This window comes from Panthera onca, chromosome A1, assembly GCF_046562875.1.
Source record: "Panthera onca isolate mPanOnc1 chromosome A1, mPanOnc1 haplotype 2, whole genome shotgun sequence".
Taxonomy (NCBI): Eukaryota; Metazoa; Chordata; class Mammalia; order Carnivora; family Felidae; genus Panthera; species Panthera onca.
This window is the reverse complement of record NC_138339.1, coordinates 66,100,108-66,119,567: the sequence shown is the minus strand read 5'-3', so window position 1 is coordinate 66,119,567 and position 19,460 is coordinate 66,100,108. Positions and strand designations below refer to the sequence as shown.

At 46.2% G+C, this 19,460-nt stretch overlaps 1 protein-coding gene across 8 annotated transcripts in view; it reads right to left on the bottom strand.

The window, feature by feature from the left end:
- Positions 1 to 12,143, bottom strand: part of NSD1 (nuclear receptor binding SET domain protein 1) — a 146,892-nt gene extending 134,749 nt beyond the window's left edge. Inside the window, exons 1-3 of one of the 8 annotated variants that reach the window (XM_060635136.3) lie at positions 11,897 to 12,134; positions 9,851 to 9,964; positions 9,021 to 9,110 (exon numbers count right to left, since the gene is read on the bottom strand). In XM_060635136.3, the coding sequence (XP_060491119.1) occupies positions 9,021 to 9,110; positions 9,851 to 9,880 (120 nt within the window). In that variant the 5' untranslated portion in view covers positions 9,881 to 9,964; positions 11,897 to 12,134. The other 7 variants (XM_060635137.3, XM_060635135.3, XM_060635139.3 and 4 more) reach the window with 7 other exon arrangements.
- Between the last annotated feature and the right edge of the window lie 7,317 nt (positions 12,144 to 19,460).

The window sequence follows — 19,460 nt, the reverse complement described above, 5'->3', positions numbered from 1 at the left end:
CTTCAAAAGGCCACACTTGAAATTATTTTAAAAGTCTAAGGAACAATCATTCAATGAAAATCAAACCCACCACTGCAAAAGAGATGGGATCTCCTTTCAGTGGGTTCTTGTGAAAACTAGGGGGTAGAGATGTAACATTTACATCCATGACAATGACAAAAGACAACCAGCAAAACAACGTAATAGTTATACCACTTAACAGCTGGGAGAACACAAAGATCCTGATCCCACTACACAAAGTAAATTCTCGTGATTACCAACCAAAAATGGATAAAATTCTATTAAACAGAAATAGAAACTGTCAACAGTTTATGTCTTTAACTTACCAAGTAAGGCAGAAGAGTTCAGAAGAATAAAGAAAAAAAAGCAAAAATGCAAAGACAGGCTTCTCGAAATTCACGACTAACTCTCCCAAAAGGTGTTTGGTTCTTGCATATAATAGGCATTGCTTACTGAGCACCTACTTCAGAACTAGCATCTAGTATCTTGTTGCACTCTCAAACAAACCTGTAGATAAGGTACTAGCCCCAATTTAGAGATGAGGAACTGGGCCTCAGAGATTAAAGGGACTTCTCCAACTAAACAGGAAGAACAGTACACACTCAGACACACTCAGAGATCTGTTCAATTTAAGACCATTATGATTTGGGGTACCTGGGTAGCTCAGTAAGTTAAGTGTCCAACTCTTGATTTCGGTTCAGGTCATGATCTCGTGGTTTGAGATTGAACACCACGTCAGGCTCTGTGCTGACAGTGTGAAGCCTGCTTGGGATTCATTCATTCTCTCTCTCTCTCTCTCCCTCTCTCTCTGTACCCCCTCCCACTCACGTGCTCTCACTCTCTCTCAAAATAAACTCAAAAAAATAGTAATAAGACCACTATGATTTAATATCCACAATTAAAAGACTGAAAAGTGAGGGGGCACCAGGCTGGCTCAGTCGGTGAAGCATCCAACTCTTGATCCCAGGGTCATGAGTTCAAGCCCCAAGTTGGGTGTGGAGCCCACTTAAAAAAAAAAAAAAAAAAAAAAAATTACCTTGTTAAAAGATTGAAAGTGAGAATGTGGAGAAAAATATTAGGATATTAGGAAACTCAAGTTCAAAGACCTTAGAAATTGAGTGCATGAGGAGATAAAGTCAAAAAAATTCTGAGGTTTTAAAATTTGGTACACCGAGGAGAAGAGCTGACAGTCCATTCATCACCTTCCTATCTAAAACTTACTTCCTGGGGCACCTAGGTGGCTAAGTCAGTTAAGCCTCTGACTTCGGCTCAGGTCACGATCTCACCTCTTGTGGGTTCAAGCTCCACAATGAGCTCTGTGCTGACAGCTCACAGCCTAGAGCCTCCTTTGGCTTCTGTGTCTCCCTCTCTCTCTGCCCCTCCCTGCCTCTCAAAAATAGATAAACATTAAAAAAAAATTTTTTAATAAGTAAAATAAAATCTACTTCCCTCCCCAAGTTGTACTGCTATAATAGCACCATCCACCCTTTCCTTTGGTAACTATATAAAGGACTACTACAAAAAAGGCATCATACTACATACTGTTAATATGCAACGATGAATCAGACCAAGAGGATAAAGACATGAGCCAGGGGAGGGTGTGAAGTAAAGCAAATCTAATCTATTAGTAAATAGTTCAGTCTGACTGAACCCAGAACACCTTGGATATAGCATATATGAGATTTGAGAAAGTCAAGAAAGGGTCCTATCAAAGAGACACTAAATATGGGCTTTGTTTGTTAGGTAAATAGGGAAAGAAGTGAGGCACTGAAGGTAAAGCTTTAACCAGAGACCTAGAATTTCTCATTTTGGAGGTCAGAAGTAATTTTGGATAAGACAGACTGGAAAGAAAAACTATATGAAGAGTGATAAAAACTTCATAGTAGAATGGGAATTAAGAAATGAAAAAAAGACTGGAGAATCTGTGTAATTTAGAAATCGCATAATGGAGTGCCTGGCTGGCTCAGTCGGAAGAGCAGCATGTGACTCTTAATCTCAGGGTCATGAGTTTGAGTCCCACGCTGGGTGAAGATTACTTAAATAAAAATTTAAAAAAAAAAAATAAAAATAAAAACTTAAAAAAAAAAGTCAACTCTTGGGGTGCCTTGGTGGCTCAGTCAGTTAAGCATCCAACTTCAGCTCAAGTAATGATCTCGCAGTCAGTGAGTTCAAGTCCCACGTCAGGCTCTGTGCTGATAGCTCAGAGCCTGGAGCCTGCTTCAGATTCTGTCTCCCTCTCTCTGCCCCTCCTCTGCTCACGCTCTTTCTCTCTCAAAAATGCATAAACATTAAAAAAATTTTTTTAAAAAGTCAACTCTATAGGATGACATACAAGACCTATGTTTATACTTTACCTCCTCACAACCCCATTCTCCCAGATTCCTATCAAAAGAATTTCTTGGCACTTCTATATCCTACTCCTTCTAACTTACTGGCATGCCTCTGTTCAATTATACATAACCTTTCTGTGAAGTTCTTCAGGATTACTCCAGACATGCCACAGTACTGTATTTATAACACCTATTAAACTACTTACTATTCTGTATTGTCAATGTTTACACTGGTGTTCCTTAAATAGTAAAGTTCCTTAAAAACACAAAGTAGGTCTTACCTTTTAATACTAGCAGTGCCTGGCACAGAGAAAGCACTCAAATGTGGTTTGATCATAAAAATGAGGGACTCCAAAGTTTCCAGCCTTGAAATGAACAGGAGGATGATGCCGTCATTAACACAAAAGGAAATGCATGTTTGGCATAAAGGATAGGTTCAAAATTGAATATGATATAAATAGAAGAGAAAGTTGGTTGGCGATTAGAATTTCTTGGTCTGAAGCTCAGAAGTCAGATCAAGAGCATTTTCACACAGCAGAGTAAGAATAAAGTAAATCCATGAAAGTGGATGAGACTGCAGAGAATCAAAGAGGAAGAAAAGACAGTGAGCAAAGAAGGGCTGTTTAAAGGAGTGGTGGTCAAATACTGCAAATCTAATAGGGTAAGTATTGAAGTGTCACCTGAGACTTATAAAAGAACAGTTGCAGCAGAGTGGAGGATATAGAAGCCAATCCACAGAGCTTTAAGGAGAGGTTAAAAAAGCAGTTAACTCTTGCAAGAAATTCACCATTAAAGGGGAAAGATCATTGGAAGGGTTATAGGATACAGGAAGATGCCTTTAGAATAGGAAGGTATCATCCCGTTTTTAGGCAGAAAAAAATGATGAAGTAGAAAAGTAGAAAATAGACTCCAGAAGAGGAAAGAGGAATGAGTAACACCAGGTCCTCTAGCAGGGAGGACATGAGAACAGAACATGAGAGGTATGGAGATAGGATCTATTTTCTTCTTAGACAGGAAAGAAGAGGGCAGAGAATTGCTGCAACGATGAGAAGAGCAGAGAGAATCTGAGGAATCATTGTCTCAGGGACCACCACAAGCCATACAAAGATCATCTGCACTCATCTCTCCTTCTTTCCTCAAATCCAGACTCTGATTTTGCCTCCAAACCAGACAGCCCAAAATGGCTGCCAATTTCCCTCCTCTGAAATAATCTTTTCGATTTACCCTCTCTTTCTACTACTAATTCTGCCCATGTTTTTTTGTTGTTGTTGGGGCTTTTTGGTTGGTTTTTTTTTTTTTTTAATGTTTTATTTCTGAGAGAGAGAGACAGCCCATCAGCAGGGAAGGGCAGAGACAGAGGGAGACACAGAATCTGAAGCAGGCTCCAGGCTCTGAGCTGTCAGCCCACAGCCCAACAGGGGGCTCGAACTCACGAACCATGAGATCATGACCTGAGCCAAAGTCAGACGCTTAACCGAATGAGCCACCCAGGTGCCCCCAAGTCTAAGTTTTAACTACTATTCCAACAGACTCTGACATCCTAAGGTTGCCTCTATTCTCCCCCAGCCAAAGTTTTTCAAACACAGATTTCATCAGATCACTTCTCAGCTAAAATCCCTTGCTGGCTCCTAGTCCTATCACTTCAACATCAAATGCCACAGTCCAAATTTTTAGGCCCTATTACCAGACTACACTTATCCTACCCAACCAATCCTCAACAAATACTTCCTGAAAATACTATGTTCACTTAATTCTCTACATGCAAAATACCCTTCTAGGAGGTACCTGGGTGGCTCAGTCAGTTAGGCATCCAGACTCCTGATTTCAGCTCAAGTCATGATCTGTTTGTGGGTTTGAGCCCCACACTGACAGCGCAGAGCCTGCTTGAGATTCTCTCACCCCTCTCTGTGCCCCTCCCCTCCTTGTGCTCTCTCTCTCAAAATAAACTTAAGAAGACGTAAACAGCCTTCTAAACCCAACCAAACCCAACCCAGCCAAAGCCAATTCAAGTTCCACTTCTTCCTTGAAGCCTTGACTACTCTAGGTTTCATTCATCTCTCCACTCAACTCTTTAACCACTTAAACATCCACAGCATAGAACTCAGTACAGGTGGGTGGTTTTTGAGTACTTTGTAAATCCCCAAGATTGTATAGGATTGTTACAACGCCAAAATATCTATTTTTTTTTTTTCAACGTTTTTTATTTATTTTTGGGACAGAGAGAGACAGAGCATGAATTGGGGAGGGGCAGAGAGAGAGGGAGACACAGAATCGGAAACAGGCTCCAGGCTCCGAGCCATCAGCCCAGAGCCTGACGCAGGGCTCGAACTCACAGACCGCGAGATCGTGACCTGGCTGAAGTCGGACACTTAACCGACTGCGCCACCCAGGCGCCCCAAAATATCTATTTTTAAATGGCAAAAAGAAGCCTCTATTCAAACATCTTTCTATGGACAATATAGTGTCTATCTCCACCTAATAATGAACTACTATTACAGTGCCAGTCAATTACAAGGTAAAACTGCAAACAAATCTGGCAAAAAGATGCTGTGTTTCGGGGCGCCTGGGTGGCTCAGTCGGTTAAGCGGCCGACTTCGGCTCAGGTCATGATCTCGCGGTCTGTGAGTTCGAGCCCCATGTCGGGCTCTGTGCTGACAGCTCAGAGCCTGGAGCCTGTTTCAGATTCTGTGTCTCCCTCTCTCTGACCCTCCCCCGTTCATGCTCTGTCTCTCTCTGTCTCAAAAATAAATAAACATTAAAAAAAAATTAAAAAAAAAAAAAAAAAGATGTTGTGTTTCTTGAAATCAATGTAAATAATAAAGAAAAACCACTCTGATTACAGGTATGGAAAAGATGATCTAGGTCAACCAGTAAACAAGTGACAACTGACAACAATAGGACAGAAACTTCAAAAAGTGACATGATAAACATCAAAGGATTAAGATATGTTGGGGCGTCTGGGTGGCTGAGCTGGTTAAGCATCCAACTCTTGGTTTTGGCTCAGGTCATGATCTCACAGTCTTGAGTTCAAACCTGACGATGGGCTCCTCAATGACATTGTGGAGTCTGCCTGGGATTCTGTTTCTCTCCCTCTCTCTCTCTGACCCTCCGCCAATCACGCATGCACTTTCTCTCTTTAAATAAACTTAAAAACAATGTAAGTCAATGACATGACAGAGGGAAAATAAAACAAGATCAGTAAAATAGCAGTTACCACTGAGTATGCAGGCATTTCTACGATTCTCTCTTCTTTGGTATATGCTTGAAATTTTCCATTGTGGACATTTTTTTTCTTTTTAAATGTTTATTTATTTTTGAGAGAGACAGACACAGAGTGTGAGCAGAGGAGGGGCAGAGAGACAGAGAGACATAGAATCTGAAGCAGGCTCCAGGCTCTGAGCTGTCAGCAGAGAGCCTGATGCGGGGCTTAAACTCACAAACCACGAGATCATGACCTGAGCTAAAGTCAGATGCTTAACTGACTGAGCCACCCAGGCACCCCTATTGTGGACACTTTTAAAAGAGAACCTTACTCAAACAGATTACCTCACTATTTTACTTAACCTCATTATAATCATGAGAGAGTTAAACAAAATAAAGTATGTCACCTCCCTCTTATACAATTTCACTGGACAATTTTTTTTTAATTTTTTAATGCTTATTATTTATTTTGAGAGAGAGAAAGAAAAAGGAGGAGGAGCAGAGACGGAGAGATTTCCAAGCAGGCTCCACGCTACTAGCACAGAGCCCCACACAGGGCTTGATCCCACAAACCTTGAGATCCATGACCTGAGGCAAGATCAAATGTCAGCCGTTCAACTGACTGAGCCACCCAGGTGCCCCTGGACAAAATTTTTTTTACTCTATTTGATTCTTGCCTTATTTTAACAAATAGTTGCCATCACAACCAAAGTTTTGATAAAGGTTTAAAAAGTTTATTTTCATATTTCTTCATTTTAATTTTTCGATATAAAATCCTAAGTAAACCCTTTTCTCCTTATTATGAAATTTTAGTTCCCACTGTAAGTGGATTCATTTTTAGTCACCTTCTTTAGATTAAAAGTACAATATGTACATCAGACTATCCTGGAGCTAGCTAGCTACATCCTAAGAATTTTGAGTATCCCTAAATTCATGAATACCACCACAATTTAAATTCTCCATAAAACATCTAAGGGAAGAGTAGAAAACAAACTGCTACAAACAGCCTAGTGAGTAAACCAGGCCCAGCCAAGAGTGTCAGAGACCTTCAGAAGTCACTACAGAAAACCAAGAGTACTGAGATAATTCTAGGATTTCAAGGGTTTTAGTTTTGTCTCTAATAATCTCAAGTGCCTTGAAGGATGACCTGTCTTTTATGACATCTTTCACTACAAAGCTATGAAGATCCAATGAGACAATACAGACCAAAGCACTCAATAAGTTGTAAATTATTGCCTGTTTAAACTTAGCTCTGGGACCAACTTTCCTTCAGTATTTTATCAAGTACCTACATATTATTAATCACTATACACTGCATACGTTCACTGGCAGGAATTAGAAGGTGTCAACCCAATTAGATATAAAAGCACCAAGTCAGGATTATTAACTATAATGACAATCATTATTCACATCACTATATTCAGATAAAATAACTGAAAAGCAGAGGATAAACTGAAGAGGCTGCTTATTTATGGCAAAGGGCAAACAGTCTGCTTATAGCTAGACAGACAAAACAAGACAGTATGATTTTGAATCATGTGCCTTTCTCTAACTCTATAAAGGGAATTTACAATCCTAATAACTATATTACTCTCACCAAGAGAATCAAAGTATCACATAACAAAAAATACCAACAGCATTTGCTAATGATTTTCTAAAATTTCCAGCCCTAGGCATAGAATCTAATGCAGAGTAAGTGCGTGCTCTATACTTGCTGCAATGAATCAACTGTGCAGTAATCTGTATATATTAAGTGTGTAGCCATATAGAATTATTTTTAATTACACCTTTCCCAAACTATGTTATTCAGCTAAATTTGCAGTCTAACACTGACTTCACTATTTCAAATCTTCAGCTAAAAAATATCAAAGGCAAAAATCAAAGCAATACACTGCATCCACGACCTTAAACCAAAGGCCTACAATTGGTTACTCGCCTCTTCAAGCCCATAAAGTCTTTAAGCAATTTATACTTTCTGCCAGAAAAAAAAATTTCTATTTATATACAATTTTGCTAACTCCCATTTTAGATACATAACATACTATCTATAGGCTCCAATATTTTCAATTGTTTATAATAGAGCCAATATTCCAATGACATCTCTTTGACAAGAAACAGATTTATGTGTCATTATATATATGCTTCTAGAGAAACATCTCCACTGTCAAATGCAAGATTTTATGTAAACACAACGGCATCACTATATATGTAAAAAAATTTCCATGTGAACCCAAGAAAGAGTTTGTCTAAGCTGCCAATAGGTCACCAGCACAACTTATCCACCCTAAAAAATACCAAGGACAATACAGACTCAAAGTGACTACCAAAACAAATTTTTAAAATGTGCAACTGCCAACTTAAGAAACCAAGGAGTACTAAAGCATATTTAAAACATGAATCGACAAACAAAAGCAACACACCCACATTCTCTGTGACTTTAAAGAATATCAAGGCTATACGGTAAAGTGAATGTTTAATGCACTCAAAACAGTCACCACATACAATTTTTTTTCTGATTAAATTTTTATATAGATTGCAGAGGCATGGAAGTAAGGAGATCCTCCATGGTGACACTGCAGGTGACCATAACAATACATCTGGGGAGAAACAAAATCAGAATGAAATATTTAAAGCTGAGAAAAATTTTTTAACAACCAAGAAGTTTGATTTTAAAGGTGATGAAACTGAGGCTAAGAGAACTGAGCATTCCGCTAACTATGGACAGTCCAAGAAATTCTGTATAAGATCAAATAAAAAAGAACTTTATCATTTACCACTCGTTAACAACAATACACAGCACTACTAAATAACAACACAAAGTAGATTTTCTTCCGTTTCTATACACTTACACATACCACAACACACACACACTTCAAAATTAAAACCTAAGTTCAAGAGTCTACTCTGATGGTGGCAGTTACCTACAGCAATAGGATACTATACCTTCACAACAGGTAGTTCAGAAAAACTAGCCTAATTTAAATTTTGACTGATGTCCAAGGTCTTCTCATCTTAGCTACTTTCAATTTGTACCCAAAATGCACTTCAATGTGAAGCAAGCATCACCCCATCAACTAAAAAAATACGCCAGGCCTTACGTAAAAAAAGAACTCTAGGAAACTAACTGGTTCACCTGCACTCATGATACCAGTACGCCAAAACATTTAAAAAATAACTAAGTAAAACTAAACAAATGTATGCTCCATCTTGAAAAATGAAATCTGAACTCAATTAAAGGCCCTTAAAAGTTTTAACTCTTAGCCAGTCCTCAACTGAGAGTTAACTGGAAAAATCTGAGGGAAAAAAAAATCATACAACAGAGATAAATTTAAAAATCAGAGTAAAATCTCCCCAAAAAGCCTATCATTAGTAATAGGCACTCAGCTGTGAACTGATAAACGACCAAAAACCAATCAGTTATGTTTCCCTTTAAGTTGCCTGTATATATACACTTATGTATATATTTAAGTTGTACCAAAAACTGCTTACAAATGGCAATTCCTGTGAAGTAGATGATGATGAAGTTCCAGGTAATTCTAGCATGTTTCCTAATGTACTGGTACTGGAATCTGGATCATCCTGAAAAGATAAATTTATTGAATTTAATTGCTCTTCTATGGTAACGTTTGTATCTCCTAGTGAAAAGGGGGCTGGGAGAAGGGCTGCTTTTTCATTGCTGCCGTCCACTTCATTTCTTTGCTTATTTTTCTGTGTTTCAGTTTGAGGAGCTAATGGCAAGAATGGCGATTTGACTGCACCATTTCTACTCTCTGATGTGCTGTCTTGTTCATTTCCCATGGCCACGTCTACACCATTCTCTGATTTAGGCTCATAATTGCAGGTGGCATTGGTCTGAGTTTCCTCAAAGATCTCCTCTATACTCTCATCCTCTGTGACTGGCTGTTCTGGGTCCATTTCAGAATCTACATCTGCATCGTCCACACAAGTAAAATTCTCAAAGTGCAGAAAGCCATTCTTGATAGTCTTTGTTACTTTTACCTGGAGTTCAGGGGAGTTATTACAAGAGGGTTCCTGTTTCATAGCAAGTGCTGTTGGACCACCAGGACTCAAGGAAGTGCAAACAACTGGCGACTGAGCTCTTGAATCACTTTTTTCAGGGTCTTGAAAGGATTCTGATCCATCAGCAGACCCATTTAAATACTCTACATTGATCATGCAGGCCAAATCCTGTAGTCTCCGCAGTGGAATGTAACAAGATGGAGAATCTTGTCCATAAGCATTTTGGGATGTTCCACTGGCAGTCGATAACTGCATAGTACACCCATTAAGTGGCTCAGAAAAATTGGATTGACCATTACCGAAAGGGCTGTCCTTGTCTTCAGGGGCATCTAAATTCACTGGATTGGAAAAGGGCAGCAGACAATTTCTTCTAGGTAGTTCACAGGTCTGATCCATCCTGGGCCAGCATCAACCTGAAATCCAAAAACAGCAATTAATCTTAGTTTACAGGCCATTTGACTCTTATCTTCAAAATGGCAGCCACTTCTGAAGGCCTAGTGGCCTCAATGCCTTTCTGCTGCACTTCCATGGGCGGAAAAAGTTCCCCAGCTGACGATGGAAAAATGGCCTCGGTGAGCCTCCGCAAACTCCATCTTCCCGGAGCTGGGCAGATCTTGCCACATGCAAACAGCCCGTCCCTTTTTCCTGCACTGCAGACTGGTGGACAGTTGGGCTGAACTAACATTAAAATCCCTTTGGCAGTAGAAATTCCTAAATCTCAAACAGAAATTGTCCTCCCCATCCCCCGCTGGTGGAGGGGTGGGGGGTGTCCAGCGGCCGGATCTCCCAAAGGGAGAGGGCTGCAGGGTTCGAAGGGGGCTCCCGGACGCTGCACAAAAAGGTTACCCTCCTCCTTCCTGGATCGCTCGGGCGCAGCGGTCACAATAGCGCTGCACCCTGCACCCAGCCGGCACTGAAGCCTTTGCAGCGGCCGTGCCCAGGCCGCAGGCGAGTCGGCCTAAGCGGGTGCACCCCGAACCTCGCCTTTCAGACTGCAAGACTGCTCAGTCCACGGCTGCAGGGCCCAGAGGCCACGACGCGGCAGGGGGAGAGAAACAGAGGCAGCCGGCGAAGCCGAGTCAGGGCAGCAGCAGCTGCTACAGCTTGACAAACATGGCTGCTGCCGACGCCGCCGCCGCCTGCCCGGGCCGCGCTCCTTCCCGCAGCCGCGGCAGCACCTCCTGGCCGAGCCGATCGCACTCATCAATATTAAGCAGCAAGCAAAGTTTGCTGCAGGAGGGTAGCCGGCCCCGCGCCCACCAGCTGGCTACCTGTGGGGAGGCGGAGGCCGAGGTGCGCGCGGGAGGCCGGCGGGGCACGGGCCGCGCGGGGAGGAAGTTCTCCGCGGCCGGGCCGGCTAGGCCTGAGCCCGGCTGGTAGTGATGGAGGGGGAGGGGGCCCGCGGCAACAACGCCGCGGGCCACCAACACCGCGCCGCGCCCGGCCCTCACCCGCGCCCCTCACCTCACGGCCACCACCATCTTCCCCGCCCGGCCGCCTCCTCCCTCTTCGCGCCTGCCCGCCACCCACCCAAGCGCACTAGTTACCGTGCCCCGCGCCCCCTCCCGGGCCGGCTGGGGGGAGGGGGTGACCCTCATTACACTGGGGCGCGAGCGGAGCTGAGGGGAGAGAGCGGAGCCGCTCGCTGCACCCCCCTCCCCCCCGCGTCTCTCTTCAGGGGAGAAGGCAGCGAGCGCGACCTGCCCCGGCCTATTCCGCCGCCGCCTCCTCCTCCTCACACCCCCACCGCGCGCGCCCCCGCGGCGGCGCGTGCGACCCAGCGCCTCGCGCCGGCCCGCGTGCGGCTGGGGCACCGAGTGCGCGCGCACCCCTTCCCCCCACCGCGCGCGCGCTCCCTCTCCTCACTCTTCGGGGTTCAGGGCGGGTGAAGTCGGGCTCGCGAGCGCGCCGCCCAATCAGCGGAGCCGCCGCTGCCGCCCCCTCCCCTCCCCTTGCGCGCCCGCTCGCGGCCCGGGCCTACGGGCCGGCCCGGCAGCCCGGGCGGGGCCTGAGGCAGGCTCCCCAGGGGCCTCGCGCGCCTCCCCGGAGTGTCTGGGCCTGCGGGCGTCGTGGGTGGCACTCAGATCCCCTCACCTACCTCAGGGCGCTACGCTGGCCCCGGGCTGCACACGGCTCCTGAACCCTACCCGTCTCGAGCCCCATCCCCGGCGGCACCTGGCCCGGCTGAGGCCTGTCCGACCGCCCAGCCGGCCCCGTTCGGGCCCGCGTCAGTCCCAGCCTCCATCTTAGGTTACAGCCCGGCTCCCCATCCACTGGGCACCTGCCCTCAGCTCGCTCGGCTCGGCCCGAGGCCAAGGCAACCCCCCTCCTACCGCGGGGCTCACCTGGGGGCTTGGGCTGGGGTCTTCGAAGCCTCAGGCCCCGAGCAGGCGTGGCCGCAGGTGAACCCCCTGCCCAGCCGCACCCCAAACCCACACCACCACCACCACAGACCAAGCTGAGCAGGAAACAAAATGGAGGCAGCAGCTCGGGTCTGCCTCCCAGAGCCAAGCTTGTGCAGCCCCAGGGCTCCCTCCTGCCGCAGGCCCGACGCCCGAGAAGCAGGGGGCTGGCTCGTTCCGGGGAAAACAGGCAGCCGCCCTAGAGCAGCGCAGTCAGGCTGGGGACTCGGCCCTGCGGTCCCCACAGCCCCTCACCCACCACCCCTTCCCTTCCCCCTCCTCCCTATTTCTCTCCCTCCCCCTGCCCGGCCTTGCGGGGTGAGCGGCGATCGGGAGCCGGGTCGGGTCGGGTTACCCGCCCGGGCACTGGCTGCCCGGCCGTGGCCTCGGCCGGGGGATGAGGCCAGGCGACCCCCGCGCCGAGCCCACCCCCCGCACCGGAGCCGGGCAGCAGCCTGACTGCGCGCCCGCACCTCGGCCTGCCGCCGTGCGGCCCCCGCCCAGTGAGGCCGTGTCCCCAGCCCGGGTACCACCGGGACGAAGCTCCCTCACCACCCCCGAGCCCAGGGGTCCTCGCTGCCTCGGGCGGGGCGAGGGGAGCGCTGGGGGGAGGGGTCCACTAATCCCTGCACCGCCTCCCGCGCCTAGTCTGGGTCTGGGCCTGGCACGGGGACTCGGGCCGCAGGCGCGGGCGGGCGTCAGTAGGTGTGTGCGCGCGGGGCAGGGGACGCGAGCTGGGGGCCCGGAGGGGCCGCGCCTCGCACCGCGGACGCTGCAGTTCTCCGCACCCAGGCAGATGGCCCTCTCGTGCCACAGCCGCCCAGCGCAGGCCGCTTGCTCCGCAGCCCTGATCCCCCGGGAGCGCGCGCCTCGCCCCTGCGAGCCGGGCTTCGGGACCCCGGCGGAACTGCGCTGGGAGGGCGGACCGCCCGGCTGGCCCAGCCAGGCCTAATGGCCTAATCGCCTAATCCTCGGCCTGGTGTGCAGTCTGCTCCCAGGGCGTCTTGGAACTCGAGGCCTGCACCCAGCGCGCGGGGCCCCGCAGCTCTGGCCTAGAGCGGCCGCGACGCGTCCAACCATCAAAGACGGCGTAAGGACAGGTCAAGGAAACCAAACCCAGCCTCACCCCGAGACTCCGGCCCCCTAAGCCCTTCCCCCAGTTCTCTCTGACTTCGTCGCCCCCTGGGCTTGAACCCCGGCAAAAAGCTCACCTCTGCAGCTAGCTGTTAACCTAAAGTGCTAAGGGCATCCTCGCTGTTGAGAAAACCACAACCTACCGCCATAAAAATCCCGCCTCCTCCAGAAAGCCTTCTGTGATTAGAGTTAACTCCATCTCAAAGCTGAGGGCGCCGCCCTCGAGAGCCACGTGACCATGAGTCCTCCCTGAGCTTAGTAAATGTGCATAATTATTGCCCCAGTGGAGTGTTTACCCGCAGCCCTTCTATCTGTTAGCCGTGAGCCCACTTGGGAGAAAGGCCGCTTTTGGCCTTGTCCTGCGCGGCGTCGGCACGGGAGTCCCTAAACGCCACCCTTAATCCTTCCCCACCTTTCTCCCGGAGACTGGTCCCAGTAGACTAGGAGTTCAGGATGCCCCTAATCTCCTACTCTCCAAAGCCCACAGTCCAGCCCTGGAGACACGCAAGTAAACAGGTCCATAGCACACCGTGTAGGTGCTGGGATGCAGCCCCTGCCAAGACACCAAGCAGGCTTTCTTAGAGGGAAGATGTCCCCTGGAACCAAAGTAATGCGCCCCCACCCCCACCCCCGCACTCCAACTATGACCCCAGGGGGCCTCTGAGGTACTCTGAAGGTTCCCAGGTACAAAGTAAGGTTGGTAGTGTTCTGTGCACTAGGACCAGCCAGAGAAAAGCTGGGTCTACACCACAGGGTCCTGCCCTACAGGGACCAGCCCTTGCTCTGCTAAGGAGTCATTCCTGCCAACCCCATCTGGGCAATTCAGTGGGGAAGCTTTGACTGTTTCCTTCTTCACACCTAATAATTTGAGCTAAGCATTTCTGACTGACAATTACCCCCTGCCAATTGCCCCAATTCATCAAGGCTCCTCTCAACATTTTACTTTCCCACAGACCAACCTGAGGGCTTCAGAGCTGCCCCTGTCTGGGCTTGAGCCAGTCACTTAACAGCCCCAAGCCTCAGTTTCCTCACCTGTGGCAAAATGAACAGGGGTGGCTGTGAGGTTCTTCCAAGGGAAAGGTAAGTTTTAGGAGCCTGTGCAGACTAAGCACCTGGTGAATGCTGAAATGTAATTCATTGCTTCATTCAGCAAACAATTTCTGCTTTCTGGTCAATATGCTGGGTGCTGGGAAAAACAAAGGACTAGATGCCTGCCCCAAGAATCCCCAGGCCTCAGGAAAAGACAATTAAATAAAGGTGCTGAGTATGAAGAGGTACGGGGACAATGGTTCCTCCCAGAGCTGACCTCTGGACATCACTGCTCTACGGGAAACCCTCTTTACAACTTTCCAGCCCCCAAGAAAAAGCAGTAGGGGTTAAAAGGGAGACAGGCAGCTGGATGAACAGGTTACTGGAACCCCAGGGTAAAACTCTTGGACTTTCCTGCCTGTTAAGTAGAATTTGGCTGCAATGGTCTCAACTACAACAGCCCCCTCTGGGGCCTCCGCATCCACCAGGCCCTGGCCAAGCGCCTCATGTATGTTTGTTTTGGGTTGAAGGGACCCACAGGACCACATATTCTCACAAGGACACTGGCTCTTGAAGTCAGAGAAGAAGGGACAGGATTTGGTCCTACCCTCCTCCTCATCTTTGCTCAGGGACCTTTTCTGGCCCTGTATCTCTCATCCTTAAGACTGAGATTAGAATCAAATACGTGCTAAGTCTCTGCTGTATGCTAGATACCATGCTGGGCACTTGATGCACCTTAGTTCCTTTAACCCTTCAGCAGCCCTGTGAAGAACTGAAGTCCAAAAGTTTAAGCAAGGTGTCAGAGTCTTAACTGTCACCTGGTGTGCTTGGCCTTATCTGTTGCTCTTAGCTGGCACACAGATACCGTCTTTAAGGGCCCAACACAGTGCCTCACTCACAGGTGTTCAGGAATTTGAGTGTCAGGCAGTGAGATTACCTTAGCCTCAGTTTCCTCATCTGTGAATTATAGTTACTGATAATTCCTACCCTGCTGAGATAGATACCTGTCAAGACTTTTGGCCAGTGTACAGTGACCCCTTTTTTCTTAGAACTGCCCCCCTTTCATTCATTAATTCTACAGATATTTATTAAGCTCTCCCCTCATAGCCTTGTGAAGAAGGCAGATATATAAAAACAAAGTAGAGAACTGAACAGTAAGAGAGAAGCTGAAGGTGCTGGGGGATTTGGGGAGGCCTCAGGGGCAGTCAGGGAAGCAATAAGAGGTCTCAGGTAAGGATAGGAAAGGCCATGGGTGCCTGACTATGCAGGGCCTTGTTGTTCAAATTAAAGAATTTAGGCTTGGGGCACCTGGGTGGCTCAGTTGGTTGAGGGTCCAACTTGGGCTCAGGTCATCATCTCGCTGTCCAAGTGTTCAAACCCCATGTCAGGGTCAGTGCTGGCAGCTTGGAACCTGGAGCCTGCTTCAGATTCCTGTCTCCCTGTCTCTCTGCCCCTCCCCTGCTCTCACTCTGTCTCCCTCTCTTTCGACAATAAACATTAAAAAAATAATAAAAAGAGTTTTTAAAGAATTTAGGCTTTCTCTGGAGATCAGTAGGAAACCATGGAAGGTTATGGATCACATCTATGCAGTACAAAGCTCACTCTGCCAGCAGTGTCCAGATGACGTTGATACTTCCTCTAGAAACACTACCCTGGCCGGGGTCTTGCCTCTGGGATATGCTAGAACTGTCATATCAGTAACAGTTGTGGCTTCTCCTCCTTTGTTCCAGATATCCTCCAAGACACCCTCTCATTTAATCCTGAGTTGAGCACTGTTGTTCTCCCCATCTTCAAGAGAGGAAGCATGACTTTGTCAAAACCAAACTCCTAACCCAAACTCCCAGTTCACACTCTTCATCACCACTGGACGTGAACATCATCTGCTTTCTGACTAAACAGCCAGGTCTGGTGGGGAGGTATGGAGGCCTTTGCTAATTAGTCCTAAATGCTGCTGGTAAACACCACAATCATCCCTTTTTATGGGTCTAGGGGTTGGGAATTCCTTTCTCTGCCCACTCAGTGGTTTCCCCAGAACTGGATCAAGCTTCTACTTAAGATCAAGGAAGGATTGGCCACATCTGAAGCCATATAGTTTTCCAGCAGTGTTTCCTTCCTACCCCAAATACCAGGTTTCTCTCTGCTAATCTGACCCTGTAGCCCCAGCCCGAAGCACTCAAGTTTCCACCTTCAAGTGTTCTTTTTCTCAGATATTCTCTTATGAAAGCCCTGTGTGTGGTGACCACTAATCCCTGCCCTTTTGCCCTCATCACTTCCCTGGCTGCCCAATGTACTCACTGTGCCTGGACAGGCTGTATTCCATCCAGCCTGTGCTCATACTATTCCCTCTGCCTTTTCTACTGTCAGGCAAACTCCTACTCAATCTTCGGGGCCCAGTTTAGAAGACTCCTCCTCCTGGAACCCTTCCCTCATCCTACCCCAGCAGGCAGTCATTTTTCTCTGAATGAGCCACTACAGTAACCATTGGCTTACAAATACAGTCCCAGCCGGTTGGTGAGCCCCTTACACCAGGCTCAGGACATATACTTCTCTGATCTCCAGTGACCAAGCCCAAGACTGTGAGGCACAGAGAAGTACTAGAGAAACATTCCCTAATGCCTGATCTGTCCGCTCCCCTCTTCTGCATGTTCATGTCTCCATTAGACAAAAGAATTATGGTTTGAATTATGGACCAAATAGGTAAGACTTAAACCATCCCTGGGGTGCCTGGAAGGCTCAGTCAATTAAGCTCCCAACTTCAGCTCAGGTCGTGATCTCACAGTTCACAAGTTTGAGCCCCACGTCAGGCTCTGTGCTAACAGTTCAGAGCCTGAAGCCTGCTTTGGATTCTGTGTTTCCCTCTCTCTCTCTACCCCTCCCCCCCTCATTCTCTCTCTCAAAAATAAGTAAAACATTAAAAAATTTTTAAATACATCTTAATCAAAACCTTGGGGCTGTAGATTCAGCTCTATTTTTTTTTCAGCTCTATTGATCTGGAGAAAACATCCCCCTTATTTCTAAAATGGCAGTCAGGCCCCATCATCAAATCCCTCAGCCAACTGACTGACTATCAGTCCAAAAAGATGACTCTGTTTCTCAATTAAAGCCATTATGTTATTATGCATCCTGATGACAACCGTCATCTGCCTTCTTCTGAAGGCAGAAGAGACTTGGTCTTGTGTAAACTGTTCCACCACAGGGCCTGTGTTTGCTGTTTCCTCTGCCTGGAGGACTGCCCTCCCAGGTCTCCCAGGATTCTGTCAATCAGCTTAAGAGTCCCTCTTCAGACAGGACCTCCTGGCTCCTCCCTCACCTTCAGAAACCCTATCCACTCCAGGTCACTCTATCACATCTTTCCGTTGAAGTGACTTAGAGCAATTGTCATTCTCTGAAATTATCTGATTTTTTTTTTACTACTTCTTTCTCTATTTTATTTTTATTGAGATATAATTCACACACCATAAAATTCACCCTTTTAAGAGTACAATCCAGTGGTTTTTAATAAACTTACAAAGTTATGCAACCATCATCATGATGTAATTCCAGAGCATTTCATTACTCTTAAGAGAAACTCTGTGCCCATTAGCAGTCACTCTCCATTCCCTCCCTTCTCCTAGGCCTTGGCAACCACTCTACTCTCTGTCTCTATTTGCTTATTTTGGACATTTCATATCAGTGAAATCATTTAATATATGGCCTTTTATTTATTAAAAAAATTTTTATTAAGCAATCTCTATGCCCAATGTGGGGTTTGAACTTACAACCCCAAGATCAAGAGTCATATTCTCTACCAACTAAGCCAGCCTGGTGTCCCTAATATGTGGTCTTTTTATGTCTGGCTTTTTTTTTTTTTTTTATCATTGAGCATAATGTTTTCCAGGTTCATTCATCTTGTAGCATGTATCAGTACTATGCTCCTTTTTATGGCCGAATAATATTCCACTGTATGGATATAACACACTTGTTTATCAATTGATTTCCCTCAGTTGATGGATATTTGGGTTGCTTTTACTTTGGGGCTATTATGAACAATGTTACTCTTTTTTTAAATGTTTATTTATTATTGAGAGACAGAGAGAGACAGAGCATGAGCATGGGAGGGGCAGAGATAGGAGGAGACACAGAATTTGAAGGAGGCTCCAGGCTCTGAGCTGTCAGCACAGAGCCTGATGTGGGGCTCGAACCCACCAACTGCAAGATCATGACCTGAGCCGAAGTTGGATGCCCAACTGACTGAGCTACCCAGGCACCCCTGAACAATGTTACTTTTAACATTTGTGTACAAATTTTTGTGTGGAGGTAGGTTTTTATTTCTCTTGGGTATAAATCTAGGAGTGGAATTGCTGAGCCAGATGGTAACTCCATGTTTAACTCTGGAGAATTTTTTGAAGATGTTACCAAAGTGATTGTAACATTTTACATTCTCACTAGCAATGTATAAGCGTTCCAACTTCATCACATTTTTACCAACACTTGTTGTTATCTGCTTTTTTTTGAGTACAGTCATCCTAGTAGGTGTAAAATGGTATCTCATTGTGATTTTCATTTGCATTTCCCTAATGACTAATAATGATTGAGCACCTTTTAGTGTGTTTACTGGCCATTTGTATATCTTCTTTGGAGAAATGTTTACTCAGATTATTTGTGCATTTTTAAAATTGGTTAATTTGTCTTTTGTTGTTGAGTTAAACGAGCTCTTCACATATTCTAGATACAAGTCCTTTATTGAATATAAGATTTACAAATATTTTCTCCCATTCTGTGAATTGTCTTTTCTCCTTCTTGATAGAATCCTTCAAAATACAAAAGTTTTTAATGTTTGTGCAGTCCAACTTGCCGATTTTTTTTCTTTTGTTGCTGTGCTTTTGGTAATATCTAAGAAACCATTTCCTGATCCCAGTTCATGAAATTTTACCCGTATGTTTTCTCCTAAGAGTTTTATAGTTTTAGGTCTTACATTTAGGACTTTGATCCATTTTGAGTTAATTTGTAGTGTGAGATAGGGATCTAACTGTATTGTTTTGCATGTGGATATCCAGTTGTCCCAGCACCACTTGTTGAAAACATTGTCTTTTACCAATGAATAGTCTTGACATCCTTTGTGAAAAATCAACTGAACACAGAAGCATGGGTTTATTTTAGAATTCTCAATCGATCTGTTCCATTGACTGATAAGCCTATCTTTATGTACTACACAGTTTTCATAGATTAATTCCCCACCCCCCACACTCCCATCTTTCTCACTGTCTTGAATATAAGTACCAAGAGGTCAAGACTCCTTTACTGCTGTGTTTCCAATGCCCATAACAGGGCCTGGTGTGGAGTAGGTGCTTAGGTGCTCAGTAAA